Source organism: Lynx canadensis, chromosome B4 (assembly GCF_007474595.2).
Source record: "Lynx canadensis isolate LIC74 chromosome B4, mLynCan4.pri.v2, whole genome shotgun sequence".
NCBI classification, from domain to species: Eukaryota; Metazoa; Chordata; class Mammalia; order Carnivora; family Felidae; genus Lynx; species Lynx canadensis.
The window spans coordinates 67,560,689-67,578,147 of NC_044309.1; the positions used below are offsets into that span (position 1 = coordinate 67,560,689).

General features: G+C 45.2%; 1 protein-coding gene across 1 annotated transcript in view; it reads left to right on the forward strand.

Moving 5' to 3' along the window:
* Window positions 1–17,459, forward strand: part of MUC19 (mucin 19, oligomeric) — a 140,413-nt gene that overhangs the window by 88,479 nt on the left and 34,475 nt on the right. Inside the window, exons 44-48 of the mRNA XM_032593777.1 lie at window positions 1,122–8,156; window positions 8,277–8,432; window positions 8,550–16,241; window positions 16,790–16,864; window positions 17,368–17,421. Coding sequence (XP_032449668.1) covers window positions 1,122–8,156; window positions 8,277–8,432; window positions 8,550–16,241; window positions 16,790–16,864; window positions 17,368–17,421 — 15,012 coding nt within the window. The remainder of the gene's footprint in view (window positions 1–1,121; window positions 8,157–8,276; window positions 8,433–8,549; window positions 16,242–16,789; window positions 16,865–17,367; window positions 17,422–17,459) is intronic.

The following is a 17,459-nucleotide window of genomic DNA, read 5'->3' on the forward strand; positions in this document are numbered from 1 at the left end:
GCCTATGCTAGTTTACATTTGCATTCCCAGTGCCTAGCTTAGTGCCTGACTTAATAAATATCTGGTGGATATCTGGTGACTATGTGAAATGATGAATAAGAGTTCCCAATCTGGTAAAGGATTCAGAGGCTTTACTTTTATTAACAAAATAAAACAACAGGTTCTATGAAAGAGAACCTTCCAGAAGGATTGAAGATATGGTAGGCAGTAGGTTATTTGCTGCTATGCCCAAGTAATGAAGCTTTGATGTAAATAGGCACCATACACACACACTACTGTGTAGATCCATGTCTCAACAAATCCAAGGTTTCCAACCTCATCTGTTCCCTTGGTGGAATTCTTGATATGAGGGTCTCATATCAGAGTATTCTGGGTGATGCCAAGTTGTTGGCATGTCCTCCCTGTAACCTCCAATTTTCCAAATACATTCACCTTCTACTTCTGCTTTTCTAGCACAAATAGTTCATTTCAGCCTTATGGCTTTTGCCCTAGCTGTTCCCACTGCCTGAATTCTATTTCCCTAGAGTTTCACATAGTTTTCTGCTTTTTTGTCATATCTCAAAATAAAAGACATTTTTTCAGAGAGGCCTGTTATCCAAGCAGTCTAAAATAGAGTCCCAGTTGCTCAGTATTACCTCACTTTATGTTAGTGCTTTGACACTTTTCTTGTGTGTGGATTTCTTTGTTTGGATATAATTTAATTTATATGTCTGTATGTCTCTTCCATTCAACTAGGAATGCTTCATGAAACTGAGAATTCTCTAATTACTAGCTACATCATTTTTGAAAAGCTATTTCGACTATATTTGCTTTAGTTTCTACTCTATCAAAAGGGAAAGTAGTACTATATATGCCATAGGGTAGTTCCAATGGTAAAATGAGTAATATTTATATGTTTCTGAGAACTTATACAATACCACACAAGATACCCAGTAAAGTACTGCTAGATGAATACACAGGAAGAAGTTACACTGTAGAATAAAAGGTATGAAATCTGGTGGTGCCCATGAAGATGCTTGAAAGCTATAGTGGAGAAAGCTCCTAGTTTAACAACAACAACAACAAAAATCCCACGATATATCTTAAAAACAAAATTGTATTTTTACTATTTATTTTTACAGGAACAACTGGACATTATGTTGAAGGAGGAGGAACAACTGGGCCATCTGAGGGAAGATCAGGGACAACTAGAATATCAGCTGAAGAATCAGGGACAACTGTATTGTCATCTGTAGTGACAGGGAAAACAGGACCATTACTGGGAGGATCAGCAACAACAAGATCATCAGTTAAAGGATCAGAGACAACTGAACCATATGTTGTAGTTTCAAGAACATCTGTACCATCAGAAGGATTGACAGGAGCAACTGAACCATCACTTGGGTTAACAACACCTGGACCATCAGCTGAAGGATCAGGGACAGCTACATTATTTGCTGGAGTATCACGAACAACTGAAAGCTCTGTTCCAAAGTCAGGAAATACTGGACCATCCATAGGAGGATCACAGACAACTGGACGATCAGGTGAAGAAGCACAGACAAGTGAACTAGCAGCTGGAGGATCAGGGACTACAGGACCATCCACTGAAGAATCAGAAAAAACAGAAACACCTGTTCTGGGTTTAGGGACAACTCAAACATCTGAAGGATTAGGAACAACTACATCTGTTTTAGGTTCAGGGACAACTGGAACATCATCTGGAGTGACAAGAACAACTAAATCATCATCTGGAGATTCAGATACTACAGGACCAACAGCTGAAGTATTAGGAACAACTAAATCAGCATCTGGTATATCAAGCACAACTGGACTATTGTCTGGTGGGTCAGGGACAACTGGGCCATCTGTTGTAGGATCAGGAACATCTGTACCATCAGCAGGATTGACAGGGACCTCTGGTCTATCACCTTGGTTTGCAATAACTGGACAATCATCTGTAGGATCGAGGACAACTGAGTCATTGGCTGGAAGATCAGAAACCAGTGTGACCTCCATTGTAAGTTCAGGCACTACCAGTCCATCCACAGGAGGATCACAGACAACTGGACTGTCAGCCAAAGAAGCAGGGACAACAGAACAAGCAGCTGGAATATCAGGGACCACAGGACCATTCCATGGACGATCAGGGACAACAAGACAATCTGTTCTAAGTTCAGGGATGACCTTAGCAACTTCTAAAGAAATAAGGACAACTAGACCTTCATTGGTAAAGTCAGGTACAACTGCAGTATTGACTCCAGGATCAGCCACAAGTGGACTGTCATCTGGAGTATCTGAGTCCACTGAACCATCATCTGAAGCATTAGGAACAACAAGATCATCAGCTGGTATATCAGAGACAACTGGACCATCAACAGTTGGATCTGGGATGGCAACAGGACCATTTTTTGTAGAATCAGGAACAGCTGTATCATCAGTAGGATTGACTGGGACATCTGGCCTATCACATGGGTTAGGAATAACTGGGCCATCAACTAAAGGAGCAGGGACAACTGGATCATTTGCTGGAAATTCAGGAACAACAGTAACCCCTGTTGTAATTTCAGGGACTGCTGGTCCCTACACAGTAAAATCACAGACAACTGGACAATCTGCTGAAGAAGCTGGGACAACAGGACCAACAGCTGGAGGTTCAGGGACCACAGGACCATTCCATGGAGGATCAGGAAAAACAGGACAATCTGTTTTAGGTTCAGGGACAACCAGACCATCTGTTGTAGGTCCAGGAACAACTATACCTTCAAGTAGACTATTTTTTGTAGGTTCAGGGACAACCAGAGCATCATCTGGAGTGAAAAGGACAATGGGACCATCATCTGGAGAATTAGGAACAACTAGATCATCATCTGGTATGTCAAGGACAATTGGACCATCAACTGGAAGGTCAGGGATAACTGGACGTTCAGGAACAGAATCAGGAACATCAGTAACATCAGTAGGATTAACAGGGACATCTGGATCATCATTTGGGTTAGGAACAACTGTACCATCAACGAAAGTATCACAAACAACTACAGCACCTATTGCAGGATTAGTAAAATCTACATCATCTACAAGATTGACAGGGTCAACTGGATCATCGGTTGGAGGACCAGAGATAACTGGAACAGCAGCTAGAGGATCAGGGACCACAACACTGTCAGCTGGAGCATCAGGAGAAACTGGAACATTAGCTGAAGGATCAGAAACAACAAAAACCTTTGTTATAACATTAGGGATTACTGAAACACCTGTAAGAGGATCACAGACAATGGGATGGTCAACTAAAGATTCAGGAACAACTGGGCAAGAAGCTAGAGGATCAGGGATGACAGGGCAATTCATTGGAGGATCAGGAATATCAGTGTCATCTGTTTTTGTTTCAAGGACAATTCACCCATTATCTGAAGAATCAGGGACCACTAGACCATCTGTTTTAGGTTCAGAGACAACCAGACCATTACCTGGACACACAGAGACCATGGGATCATCATCTGGAGATTCAGACACCACTGGACCATCAGCTGACGTATTGGGGACAACTAGATCACCAGCTGGTATATCAGAAACAACTAGACTATCAACGGGTAGATCTGGGATGACAGAAGGACCATCTGTTGTAGGGTCAGAAACATCTGTACCATCAGTAGGTTGGACAAAGATATCTGGCCCATCACCTGGGTTAGTAACAACTGGGCCATCAGCTGAAGGAGCAGAAACAACTGGATCATTTGCTGGGAATTCAGGAGGAACGGCAACTGCTATTGTAAGTAGAGGAACTAGTGGTCCCTACATAGGAGGAATCCATACAACTGTACTATCACCTGAAGAGGCAAGGACTATAGGACCAACATCTGGGGGATCAGGGACCACAGAACCATTCCCTGGAGTATCAGGAACAATGGAACAATCTGTTTTAGGTTCAGAGACAACTAGACCATCAGTTGTAAGTTCAGGAACAAGTGGAATATCATCTGGAGTGATGGGTATACCTGGACAATCTACTAGAGTGACAGGGAAAATTGGACCACCAGCTGGAGAATTAGGAACAACTGGATCATCAGCTGGTATATCAAGCACAACTGGACTATTGTCTGGTGGGTCAGGGACAACTGGACCATCTGTTGTAGGATCAGGAACATCTGTACCATCAGCAGGATTGACAGGGACCTCTGGTCCATCATCTGGGTTTGCAACAACTGGACAGTCATCTGTAGGATCGAGGTCAACTGAGTCATTGGCTGGAAGATCAGAAACCACTGCAACCTCCATTGTAAGTTCAGGCACTACCAGTCCATCCACAGGAGGCTCACAGACAACTGGATTGTCAGCCAAAGAAGCAAGAACAACAGAACAAGCAGCTGGAATATCAGGGACCACAGGACCATTCCATGGACGTTCAGGAACAACAGGACAATCCGTTTTAAGTTCATGGACGACTGGGCCATCATCTGAAGAATTAAGGACAACTAGACCTTCATTGATTAAGTCCAGCACCACTGGAATATCAGCTGCAGGATCAGCCACAACTGGACAGTCATCTAGAGTATCTGAGTCCACTGAAGTATCCAGAAGAACTAGATCATCAACTCGTATATCAAGCACAACTGGACCATTGTCTGGTGGGTCAGGGATAACTGGACCATCTGTTGTAGGACCAGGAACATCTGTCCCATCAGCAGGATTGACAGGGACCTCTGGTCCATCACCTGGGTTCGCAACAACTAGACAGTCATCTGTAGGATCGAGGACAACTGAGTCATTGGCTGGAAGATCAGAAACCACTGCAACCTCCATTGTACGTTCAGGCACTACCAGTCCAGCCACAGGAGGATCACAGACAACTGCACTGTCAGCCAAAGAGGCAGGGACAACAGAACAAGCAGCTGGGGGATCAGGGACCACAGGACCATTCCATGGACATTCAGGAACAACAGGACAATCCGTTTTAAGTTCATGGACGACTGGGCCATCATCTGAAGAATTAAGGACAACTAGACCTTCATTGGTAAAGTCCAGGACCACTGGAATATCATCAACAGGATCAACCACAACTGGACAGTCATCTGGAGTATCTGAGTCCCCTGAGCCATCATCTGAAGTATCCAGAACAACTAGATCATCAACTCATACATCAAGCACAACTGGACTATTGTCTGGTGGGTCAGGGACAACTGGACCATCTGTTGTAGGATCAGGAACATCTGCCCCATCAGCAGGATTGACAGGCACCTCTGGTCAATCACCTGGGTTTGCAACAACTGGACTGTCATCTGTAGGATCGAGGACAACTGAGTCATTGTCTGGAAGACCAGTAACCAGTGCAACCTTCATTGGAAGTTCAGGCACTACTAGTCTATCCACAGGAGGATCACAGACAACTGGATTGTCAGCCAAAGAAACAGGAACAACAGAACAAGCAGCTGGAAGATCAGGGACCACAGGACCATTCCATGGACGATCAGGAACAACAAGAAAACCTGTTTTACATTCAGGGTCAACCTTATCAACTTCTAAAGAAATAAGGACAACGAGACCTTTGTTGGTAAAGTCAGGCACAACTGGAGTATTGGCCACAGGATCAGCCACAACTGGACAGTCATCTGGAGTATCTGAGTCCACTGAGCCATTATCTGACGTATTCAGAACAACTAGATCATCAACTCGAAAATCAAGCACAACTGGAACATTGCCTGGAGGTTCAGGGACAATTGGACCATCTGTTGTAGGACCAGGAACATCTGCCCCATCAGCAGGATTGACAGAGTCCTCTGGTCCATCACCTGGGTTTGCAACAACTGGACAGTCATCTGTAGGATCGAGGACAACTGAGTCATTGGCTGAAGGACCAGAAACCACTGTGACCTCCATTGTAAGTTCAGGCACTACCAGTCCATCCACAGGAGGATCACAGACAACTGCACTGTCAGCCAAAGAAGCAGGGACAACAGAACAAGCAGCTGGGGGATCAGGGACCACAGGACCATTTCATGGACGATCAGGAACAACAGGACAATCTGTTTTAAGTTCATGGGCGACTGGGCCATCATCTGAAGAATTAAGGACAACTAGACCTTCATTGGTAAAGTCCAGCACCACTGGAATATCAGCTGCAGGATCAGCCACAACTGGACAGTCATCTGGAGTATCTGAGTCCCCTGAGCCATCATCTGAAGTATTCAGAACAACTAGATCATCCACTCAAAAATCAGGCACACCTGCCCTATTTTCTGGTGGGTCAGGCACAACTGGACCATCTGTTGTAGGACCAGGAACATCTGTCCCATCAGCAGGATTGACAGGCACCTCTGGTCCATCACCTGGGTTCGCAACAACTGGACAGTCATCTGTAGGATCGAGGACAACTGAGTCATTGGCTGGAAGATCAGAAACCACTGCGACCTCCATTGTACGTTCAGGCACTACCAGTCCATCCACAGGAGGATCACAGACAACTGCACTGTCAGCCAAAGAAGCAGGGACAACAGAACAAGCAGCTGGAATATCAGGGACCACAGGACCATTCCATGGACGTTCAGGAACAACAGGACAATCCGTTTTAAGTTCATGGACGACTGGGCCATCATCTGAAGAATTAAGGACAACTAGACCTTCATTTGTAAAGTCCAGCACCACTGGAATATCATCAACAGGATCAACCACAACTGGACAGTCATCTGGAGTATCTGAGTCCCCTGAGCCATCATCTGAAGTATCCAGAACAACTAGATCATCAAGTCATACATCAAGCACAACTGGACTATTGTCTGGTGGGTCAGGGACAACTGGACCATCTTTTGTAGGATCAGGAACATCTGCCCCATCAGCAGGATTGACAGGCACCTCTGGTCAATCACCTGGGTTTGCAACAACTGGACAGTCATCTGTAGGATCGAGGACAACTGCGTCATTGGCTGGAAGATCAGAAACCACTGCAACCCCCATTGTAACTTCAGGCACTACAAGTACATCCACAGGAGGATCACAGACAACTGGACTGTCAGCCAAAGAAACAGGAACAACAGAACAAGCAGCTGGAAGATCAGGGACCACAGGACCATTCCATGGACGATCAGGAACAACAAGAAAACCTGTTTTACATTCAGGGTCAACCTTATCAACTTCTAAAGAAATAAGGACAACGAGACCTTTGTTGGTAAAGTCAGGCACAACTGGAGTATTGGCCACAGGATCAGCCACAACTGGACAGTCATCTGGAGTATCTGAGTCCACTGAGCCATTATCTGACGTATTCAGAACAACTAGATCATCAACTCGAAAATCAAGCACAACTGGAACATTGCCTGGAGGTTCAGGGACAATTGGACCATCTGTTGTAGGACCAGGAACATCTGCCCCATCAGCAGGATTGACAGAGTCCTCTGGTCCATCACCTGGGTTTGCAACAACTGGACAGTCATCTGTAGGATCGAGGACAACTGAGTCATTGGCTGAAGGACCAGAAACCACTGTGACCTCCATTGTAAGTTCAGGCACTACCAGTCCATCCACAGGAGGATCACAGACAACTGCACTGTCAGCCAAAGAAGCAGGGACAACAGAACAAGCAGCTGGGGGATCAGGGACCACAGGACCATTTCATGGACGATCAGGAACAACAGGACAATCTGTTTTAAGTTCATGGGCGACTGGGCCATCATCTGAAGAATTAAGGACAACTAGACCTTCATTGGTAAAGTCCAGCACCACTGGAATATCAGCTGCAGGATCAGCCACAACTGGACAGTCATTTGAAGTATCTGAGTCCCCTGAGCCATCATCTGAAGTATTCAGAACAACTAGATCATCCACTCAAAAATCAGGCACACCTGCCCTATTTTCTGGTGGGTCAGGCACAACTGGACCATCTGTTGTAGGACCAGGAACATCTGTCCCATCAGCAGGATTGACAGGCACCTCTGGTCCATCACCTGGGTTCGCAACAACTGGACAGTCATCTGTAGGATCGAGGACAACTGAGTCATTGGCTGGAAGATCAGAAACCACTGCGACCTCCATTGTACGTTCAGGCACTACCAGTCCATCCACAGGAGGATCACAGACAACTGCACTGTCAGCCAAAGAAGCAGGGACAACAGAACAAGCAGCTGGAATATCAGGGACCACAGGACCATTCCATGGACGTTCAGGAACAACAGGACAATCCGTTTTAAGTTCCAGGACGACTGGGCCATCATCTGAAGAATTAAGGACAACTAGACCTTCATTTGTAAAGTCCAGCACCACTGGAATATCATCAACAGGATCAACCACAACTGGACAGTCATCTGGAGTATCTGAGTCCCCTGAGCCATCATCTGAAGTATCCAGAACAACTAGATCATCAAGTCATACATCAAGCACAACTGGACTATTGTCTGGTGGGTCAGGGACAACTGGACCATCTTTTGTAGGATCAGGAACATCTGCCCCATCAGCAGGATTGACAGGCACCTCTGGTCAATCACCTGGGTTTGCAACAACTGGACAGTCATCTGTAGGATCGAGGACAACTGCGTCATTGGCTGGAAGATCAGAAACCACTGCAACCCCCATTGTAACTTCAGGCACTACAAGTACATCCACAGGAGGATCACAGACAACTGGACTGTCAGCCAAAGAAACAGGAACAACAGAACAAGCAGCTGGAAGATCAGGGACCACAGGACCATTCCATGGACGATCAGGAACAACAAGAAAACCTGTTTTACATTCAGGGTCAACCTTATCAACTTCTAAAGAAATAAGGACAACGAGACCTTTGTTGGTAAAGTCAGGCACAACTGGAGTATTGGCCACAGGATCAGCCACAACTGGACAGTCATCTGGAGTATCTGAGTCCACTGAGCCATTATCTGACGTATTCAGAACAACTAGATCATCAACTCGAAAATCAAGCACAACTGGAACATTGCCTGGAGGTTCAGGGACAATTGGACCATCTGTTGTAGGACCAGGAACATCTGCCCCATCAGCAGGATTGACAGGCACCTCTGGTCCATCACCTGGGTTTGCAACAACTGGACAGTCATCTGTAGGATCGAGGACAACTGAGTCATTGGCTGAAGGACCAGAAACCACTGTGACCTCCATTGTAAGTTCAGGCACTACCAGTCCATCCACAGGAGGATCACAGACAACTGCACTGTCAGCCAAAGAAGCAGGGACAACAGAACAAGCAGCTGGGGGATCAGGGACCACAGGACCATTTCATGGACGATCAGGAACAACAGGACAATCTGTTTTAAGTTCATGGGCGACTGGGCCATCATCTGAAGAATTAAGGACAACTAGACCTTCATTGGTAAAGTCCAGCACCACTGGAATATCAGCTGCAGGATCAGCCACAACTGGACAGTCATTTGAAGTATCTGAGTCCCCTGAGCCATCATCTGAAGTATTCAGAACAACTAGATCATCCACTCAAAAATCAAGCACAACTGGAACATTGCCTGGAGGTTCAGGGACAATTGGACCATCTGTTGTAGGACCAGGAACATCTGTCCCATCAGCAGGATTGACAGAGTCCTCTGGTCCATCACCTGGGTTTGCAACAACTGGACAGTCATCTGTAGGATCGAGGACAACTGAGTCATTGGCTGAAGGACCAGAAACCACTGTGACCTCCATTGTAAGTTCAGGCACTACCAGTCCATCCACAGGAGGATCACAGACAACTGCACTGTCAGCCAAAGAAGCAGGGACAACAGAACAAGCAGCTGGGGGATCAGGGACCACAGGACCATTTCATGGACGATCAGGAACAACAGGACAATCTGTTTTAAGTTCATGGACGACTGGGCCATCATCTGAAGAATTAAGGACAACTAGACCTTCATTGGTAAAGTCCAGCACCACTGGAATATCAGCTGCAGGATCAGCCACAACTGGACAGTCATCTGGAGTATCTGAGTCCCCTGAGCCATCATCTGAAGTATTCAGAACAACTAGATCATCCACTCAAAAATCAGGCACACCTGCCCTATTTTCTGGTGGGTCAGGCACAACTGGACCATCTGTTGTAGGACCAGGAACATCTGTCCCATCAGCAGGATTGACAGGCACCTCTGGTCCATCACCTGGGTTTGCAACAACTAGACAGTCATCTGTAGGATCGAGGACAACTGAGTCATTGGCTGGAAGATCAGAAACCACTGCAACCCCCATTGTAACGTTAGGCACTACAAGTCCATCCACAGGAGGATCACAGACAACTGGACTGTCAGCCAAAGAAGCAGGGACAACAGAACAAGCAGCTGGAAGATCAGTGACCACAGGACCATTCCATGGACGATCAGGAACAACAGGACAATCTGTTTTAAGTTCCTGGACGACTGGGCCATCATCTGAAGAAATAAGGACAACCAGATCTTCATTGGTAAAGTCCAGCACCACTGGAATATCAGCTACAGGATCAGCCACAACTGGACAGTCATCTGGAGTATCTGAGTCCCCTGAGCCATCATCTGAAGTATTCAGAACAACTAGATCATCAACTGGTATATCAAGTTCAACTGGACTGTATTCTGGAGGTTCAGGGACAGCTGGACCATCTGTTGTAGGACCAGGAACATCTGTCCCATCAGCAGGATTGACAGGGACCTCTGGTCAATCACCTGGGTTTGCAACAACTGGACAATCATCTGTAGGATCGAGGACAACTGAGTCATTGTCTGGAAGACCAGTAACCAGTGCAACCTTCATTGGAAGTTCAGGCACTACTAGTCTATCCACAGGAGGATCACAGACAACTGGACTGTCAGCCAAAGAAGCAGGGACAACAGAACAAGCAGCTGAGGTAGCAGGAACCACAGGACCATTCCATGGACGAACTGGAGCAACAAGACAACCTGTTTTAGTTTCAGGGACGACCTTACCAACTTCTAAAGATATAAGGACAACGAGACCTTCATTGGTAAAGTCAGGCACAACTGGAGTATTGGCTTCAAGATCAGCCACAACTGCACTGTCATCTGGAGTATCTGAGTCTACTCAACCATCATCTGAAGCATTCAGAACAACTAGATCATCAACTCGTATATCAAGCACAACTGGAACATTGCCTGGAGGTTCAGGGACAATTGGACCATCTGTTGTAGGACCAGGAACATCTGTCCCATCAGGAGGATTGACAGGGACCTCTGGTCCATCACCTGGGTTTGCAACAACTGGACTGTCATCTGTAGGATTGAGGACAACTGAGTCATTGGCTGGAAGACCAGAAACCACTGCAACCTCCATTGTACGTTCAGGCACTACCAGTCCATCCACAGGAGGATCACAGACAACTGCACTGTCAGCCAAAGAAGCAGGGACAACAGAAGAAGCAGCTGGGGGATCAGGGACCACAGGACCATTCCATGGACGTTCAGGAACAACAGGACAATCCGTTTTAAGTTCATGGATGACTGGGCCATCATCTGAAGAAATAAGGACAACTAGACCTTCATTGGTAAAGTCCAGCACCACTGGAATATCAGCTACAGGATCAGCCACGATTGGACAGTCACTTGGTGTATCTGAGTCCACTGAGCCATCATCTGAAGTATTCAGAACAACTAGATCATCAACTCGTATATCAAGTACAGCTGGCTTATTATCTGGTGGGTCAGGGAAAACTGGACCATCTGTTGTAGGATCAGGAACATCTGCCCCATCAGCAGGATTGACAGGCACCTCTGGTCCATCACCTGGGTTTGCAACAACTGGACAGTCATCTGTAGGATCGAGGACAACTGCGTCATTGGCTGGAAGATCAGAAACCACTGTGACCTCCATTGTAAGTTCAGACACTACCAGTCCATCCACAGGAGCATCACAGACAACTGGACTGTCAGCCAAAGAAGCAGGGACAACAGAACAAGCAGCTGGAAGATCAGGGACCACAGGACCATTCCATGGACGATCAGGAACAACAAGACAACCTGTTTTAGGTTCAGGGACAACCTTACCAACTTCTAAAGAAATAAGGACTACGAGACCTTCATTGGTAAAGTCCAGCACAACTGGAGTACTGGCTACAGGATCAGCTACAACTGCACTGTCATCTGGAGTATCTGAGTCCACTGAACGATCATCTGAAGTAATTGGTAAAACTAGATCATCAACTCATATATCAAGTACAACTGGTCTATTTTCTGGAGGTTCAGGGACAACTGGAATGTCTGTTGTTGGATCAGGAACATCTGTACCATCAACAGGATTGACAGGGACCTATGGTCCATCACCTGCATTCGCAAAAACTGGACAATCATCTGTAGTATCGAGGACAACTGAGTCATTGGCTGGAATATCAGAAACAACTGAAACCTCTGTTTTTAGTGCAGGGATTACTGGTCTGTCCACAAGAGGATCTCATACAACTGGACTACCTGCTGAGGAAACTGGGATAACAGGACAAGCTGGTGGAGCTTCAGGGACCACAGGACTGCTCCATGGATTATCAGGAACAACAGTACATTCTGTTTTAGGTTCAGAAACAACAAGAAAATCTGTTGTCAGTTCAGGAACAACTGTACCATCATCTGGAGTGACAGGAATAACTGGACCATCAACTATGGAATTGGGAACAAGTATATCATTAGCCGGTATATCGGAGAACACTGGGGCATTAATGAGTGGATCTGGGGTGACAACAAGACCATCTTTTGTAGGATCAGCCATATCTGTACCATCAGTAGGATTGACAGGGACCTCTGGTCCATCACCTGGATTAGCAACAACTGGATCATCAGCTGAAGGATCAGGGATAACTGGAGTATATTCTGGAATATCAGAAACAACTTCCACCTCTGTTGTAAGTTCAGTGACTATTGGTCCATTTACAGGAGGATCACAGACAACTGGACTGTCAGCCAAAGAAGGAGGGACAACAGAACAAGCAGCTGGAGAATCAGGGACCACAGGACCATTCCATGGTCGATCAGGAACAACAAAACAATCTACTTTAGGTTCAGGGATGACCTTACCATCTTTTAAAGAAATAAGGACAACTAGATCTTCGTTGGTAAAGACAGGCACAACTGGAGTATCAGCTACTGGATCAGCCACAACTGGACTGTCATCTGGAGTATCTGATTCCACTGGACCATCATCTGAAGTATTAGGAACAATCAGATCATCAGCTGGTATATCAGAGACAACTGGACCATCAACAAGTGGATCTAGAATGACAAGAGGACCATTTTTTGTAGAATCAGGAACATCTGTACCATCAATAGGATTGACAGGGATGTCTGGTCCAGAGCCAACTGGATCATTCACTGGAAGATCAGAAACAACAGCAACCTCTACTGTAAATTCAGGTACTAGTGGTCTCTACAATGGAGGAATCCAGACAACTGGGCTGTCAGCTAAAGAAGCAAGGACAACAGGACCATTTCGAGGAGGGTCAGGAACAATTGGAAGATTTTTTGTAGGTTCAGGGACAACTGTGCCATCATCTAGAGTGGAAAGCATAACTGGACCATTATCTGGAATGACAGGAATAACTGGACCATCAGCTGAGGAATTAGTAACAACTAGTTCATCAGCTGGTATATCAGAAACAACTGGATTATCAATGGGTGGATCTGGGATGACAGCAGGACCATCTGTTGTAGAGTCAGGAGCATCTGTATCATCAGTAGGATTGGTAGGGACATCTAGCCCGTCACATGGGTTAGGAACAACTGGGCCATCAGCTGAAGGAGCAGGGACAACTGGATCATTTTCTGGAAGATCAGAAACAACATCAATCTCTATTATAAGTTCAGGTACTAGTGGTCCCTACATAGGAGGAATCCAGACAACTGGAAAATCTGTTGAAGAAGCTGGGACAACAGGACCAATAGCTGGAGGTTCAGGGACCACAGGACAATTCCATGAAGGATCAGAAACAACAGGACAATCTGTTTTGGTTTCAGGGACAACTAGACTGCCTGTTGTAGGTTCAGGGACAACTGGGGCATCATCTGGAGTGACAGGTATAACTGGACCATCATCTGAAGTGAAAGGGACAATTGGACCATCAGCTGGAGAATTAGGAACAACTAGATCATCACCTGGTATATCTAGGACAACTGGACTATCATCTGGTGGGTTAGAGACAACTGGACTATCTGCTGTAGGATTAGGAACATCTCTCCCGTCAAGATTGACAGGGACACCTGGACCATCAGCTGGTTTAGCAACAACTGGACCATCAGCTAAAGGATCAGGGACAACTGAATCATTTTCTGGAAGATCAGAAACAACTGAAATCTTTGTTGTAAGTTCAGCAACTATGAGTACATCCATAGGAGGAACACAGACAACTGGACAATCTGCTGAGGAAGCAGGGGCAACAGGTCTAGAATCTGGAGGGTCAGGGACTACAGGACTATTCCATGGAGTATCAGAAACTACAAGACAATCTATTTTAGGTTCAGGGATGACTTTACCATCTTCTGAAAAATTAAGGTCAACTAGACCTTCATTGGTAAAGTCGGGCTCTACTGGAGTATCTGCTACAGGATCAGTCACAAGTGGACTGTCATCCTGGGAATCTGGGTCCACTGGATCATCAACTGAAGTATTCAGAACAACTAGATCTTCTGTTGGAATATCAAGGACAAGTCAACCATCTACTGGAGGATCAGGGACAACTGCACCATCTGTTGTAGGATTAGGAATACCTTCATCAGCACCAGGATTGACAGAATCAACTGGACCACCAGTTTTAGTATCAGGGACAACTGAAACAGCAGCTAGAGGATCAGGGACCACAGGACTATCAGCTAGCAGATCAAGGACAACTGTATCATTAGCTGGAGTATCAGAAACAACCAAAACCTCTGTTGCAATGTTAGAGACTACTGCAACATCTATAGTAGGATCATGGACAACTGAACAATCAACTGAAGAATCAAAGACAACTGTACAATCAGCCCTAGGATCAGAGACCTCAAGACCATCTACTGGATTGTCAGGAATGACAGGATCATCAAGTTTTGGTTCAGGGACAACCCTGCCATCATCTGAAGAATCAAGGGAAACTAGACCATCCGTTATAGGTTCAGGCACAACTGAACCATCACATGGAGTGATTGGGACAAGTGGATCATCATCTGGAGATATATCCATCACTGGACCACCATCTGAACTATTAGGAACAACTATATTATCAGTAGGTATATCAAAGACAACTGGACAATCAATGGGTGGATTTGGGACAACTGGACCATCTGTTGTAGAATCAGGAACATCTTTGCCATCAGCAGGATTTACAGGGACATCTGGAACATTACATGAGTTAGGAACAAGTGGACCTTCAGCTGAAGGATCAAGGACAACTGGAATATTTTCTAGATTATCAGAAACAACTGAAACCTCTGTTGTAAGGTCTGAGACTACTGGACCATCCATAGGAGAATCACAGACAACTGGACAATTAATTGAAGAAGCAGGAACAACTGTACAAGGATTTGGGGCAGCAGAGACCACTCAGCCATCTGTTGGAGGATCAGGAACAACAGGACCATCTATTTTAGGTTCAGGGACAACTCCACAATCATCTGAAGGATTAGGGACAACTGTACCACCAGCTATAGAACCAGGAACAATGGGGCCATCGACCAAAGGATCAGCCAAAACTGGATCATCAGGATTACAGACCACTGAATCAATTGAAATATTAGGATCAGCTATATCATCAGTCAGTGATTCAAGGACAATTAGACCATCAACTAAAGGATCAGGGACAACTGTAAGATTACCTGAAAGAGCAGAGACAATTGGACCACCTGTTGTAAATTCAGGGATAACTGGACCATCTGTAGCATCACAGAGGACTGGACCATCAGCTGAAGGTTCAGTGACCACAGGATCATCATCTGGAGGATCAGGTACAACTGCCCCATCTGTTGTAGGTTCAGAGACAACTGGACCATCAGCTGGAGCACCAGGGACAACTGGAATATCATCTAGAGGAGCAGGAGCAACTGGACTACTTGTTTTAGTTTCAGATACAGCTATCCCAGCATCTGAAAGATCCAGGACAACTGCATCACCAGCTGGAGGATCAGTGACAGCTGGACCATCAAATGGAGAATCAAGGACAACTAGATCAGCTATTTTAGGTTTAGGGACAACTCAACCATCATCTGGAGCATCAGGAACAACTGGACCATCACATGAAGTTTCAGGGACAACTGGACCATCACCAGAAGGATCAGGGACAAGTGGATCATCAACTGGGATAACCACTGGGATGTTAAGGAATGAGGTTACCACATCTGAAGGCAAGTCAAGTTCACTGAAAATAGACCATTTATTGTAAGCAATTTTAATTTTGTTCAGATTTCTACTTTTGAACTATATACATTTGTCAGAATTACAATATTTAGAACTCAACTTGTTTACTAAAAATGGGAGCTTTGTAGAACATTATTGTTTTGAAGTGAGTCCACAGACTTCTTAAGAAGTTTATGTTTTTATCCCTCCTACTTTTATTTTTGACCATGTGCAACCAGAGTGTCAGTGGGAGCTACAACAGGTTCAGACAGGGGAAGCACAGCTGGAGCATCAGGCTCTATAACCACCACTGCTGGGAAACAAGCAGTCAAGGCTTACCTGGGTATCTGCTGGTATTCCAATGCAAGTATAGCTTAGACTCATCATGATAATGAGTTTGTTATATTAATCAAGCACCAAATATTTGGAGAAAAGATTAAGAGATATTCTAGGTTTAGTATTAACATCTAAATTTTAAATATACTTAAATAGTGGTAGGTTTGTTTTTCCTAAAATGAAACACATAAAGATAATTTCCAATTATCTCATTAATCAGGTACAACTGAAGAACCATATGGAGAAACCGAATCAGGTGAAAGCATAACCAGTTTAACCACACCTGGAAAATCAGGCGAGTGGGAAGGGAAGGTGTTGGCCCAGGTTGTAACACAAAATAAGGTTTCCTGATAAATCTAATGATGAATATTAGTGTATTTTGAGTAGAAATCAGAAAATCAGATCCAAGTCATCTGGCATTTAGGACCTTATATTTTGTTAGGTGTGTTTACACCAGGTACTGGAACTGTAACACCTGAACTCAAAGTAGTTACATTGTTAAATGTCCAGGTAGTGTCCCCATAAAATAAGAACACTGCTCATGACTTTCTGGGTTTTTTTAATTTTTAAAATGTTTATTTATTTTTGAGAGAGAGAGAGCACAGGTGATCATAAGCAGGGGAGGGGCAGAGAGAGGGAGAGAAAGAATCCCAAGCAGACGCTGTGCTGTCAGCTCAGAGCCAGACTAGGAGCTTGAACTCACCAATCGTGAGATCATGACCTGAGCCAAAATCAAGAGTCAGCTGCTTAACTGACTGGGTTACACAGGCGACCCATTACTTTTCATTTTAATTTCAGGTTTCACAGAAGCTGCCCCTGGCTCAACAATTGCACCAGAAAGTTCCACTACTGGTAAGTAAGCAGGGGATGTCAGATTTTTTTTTTACGCT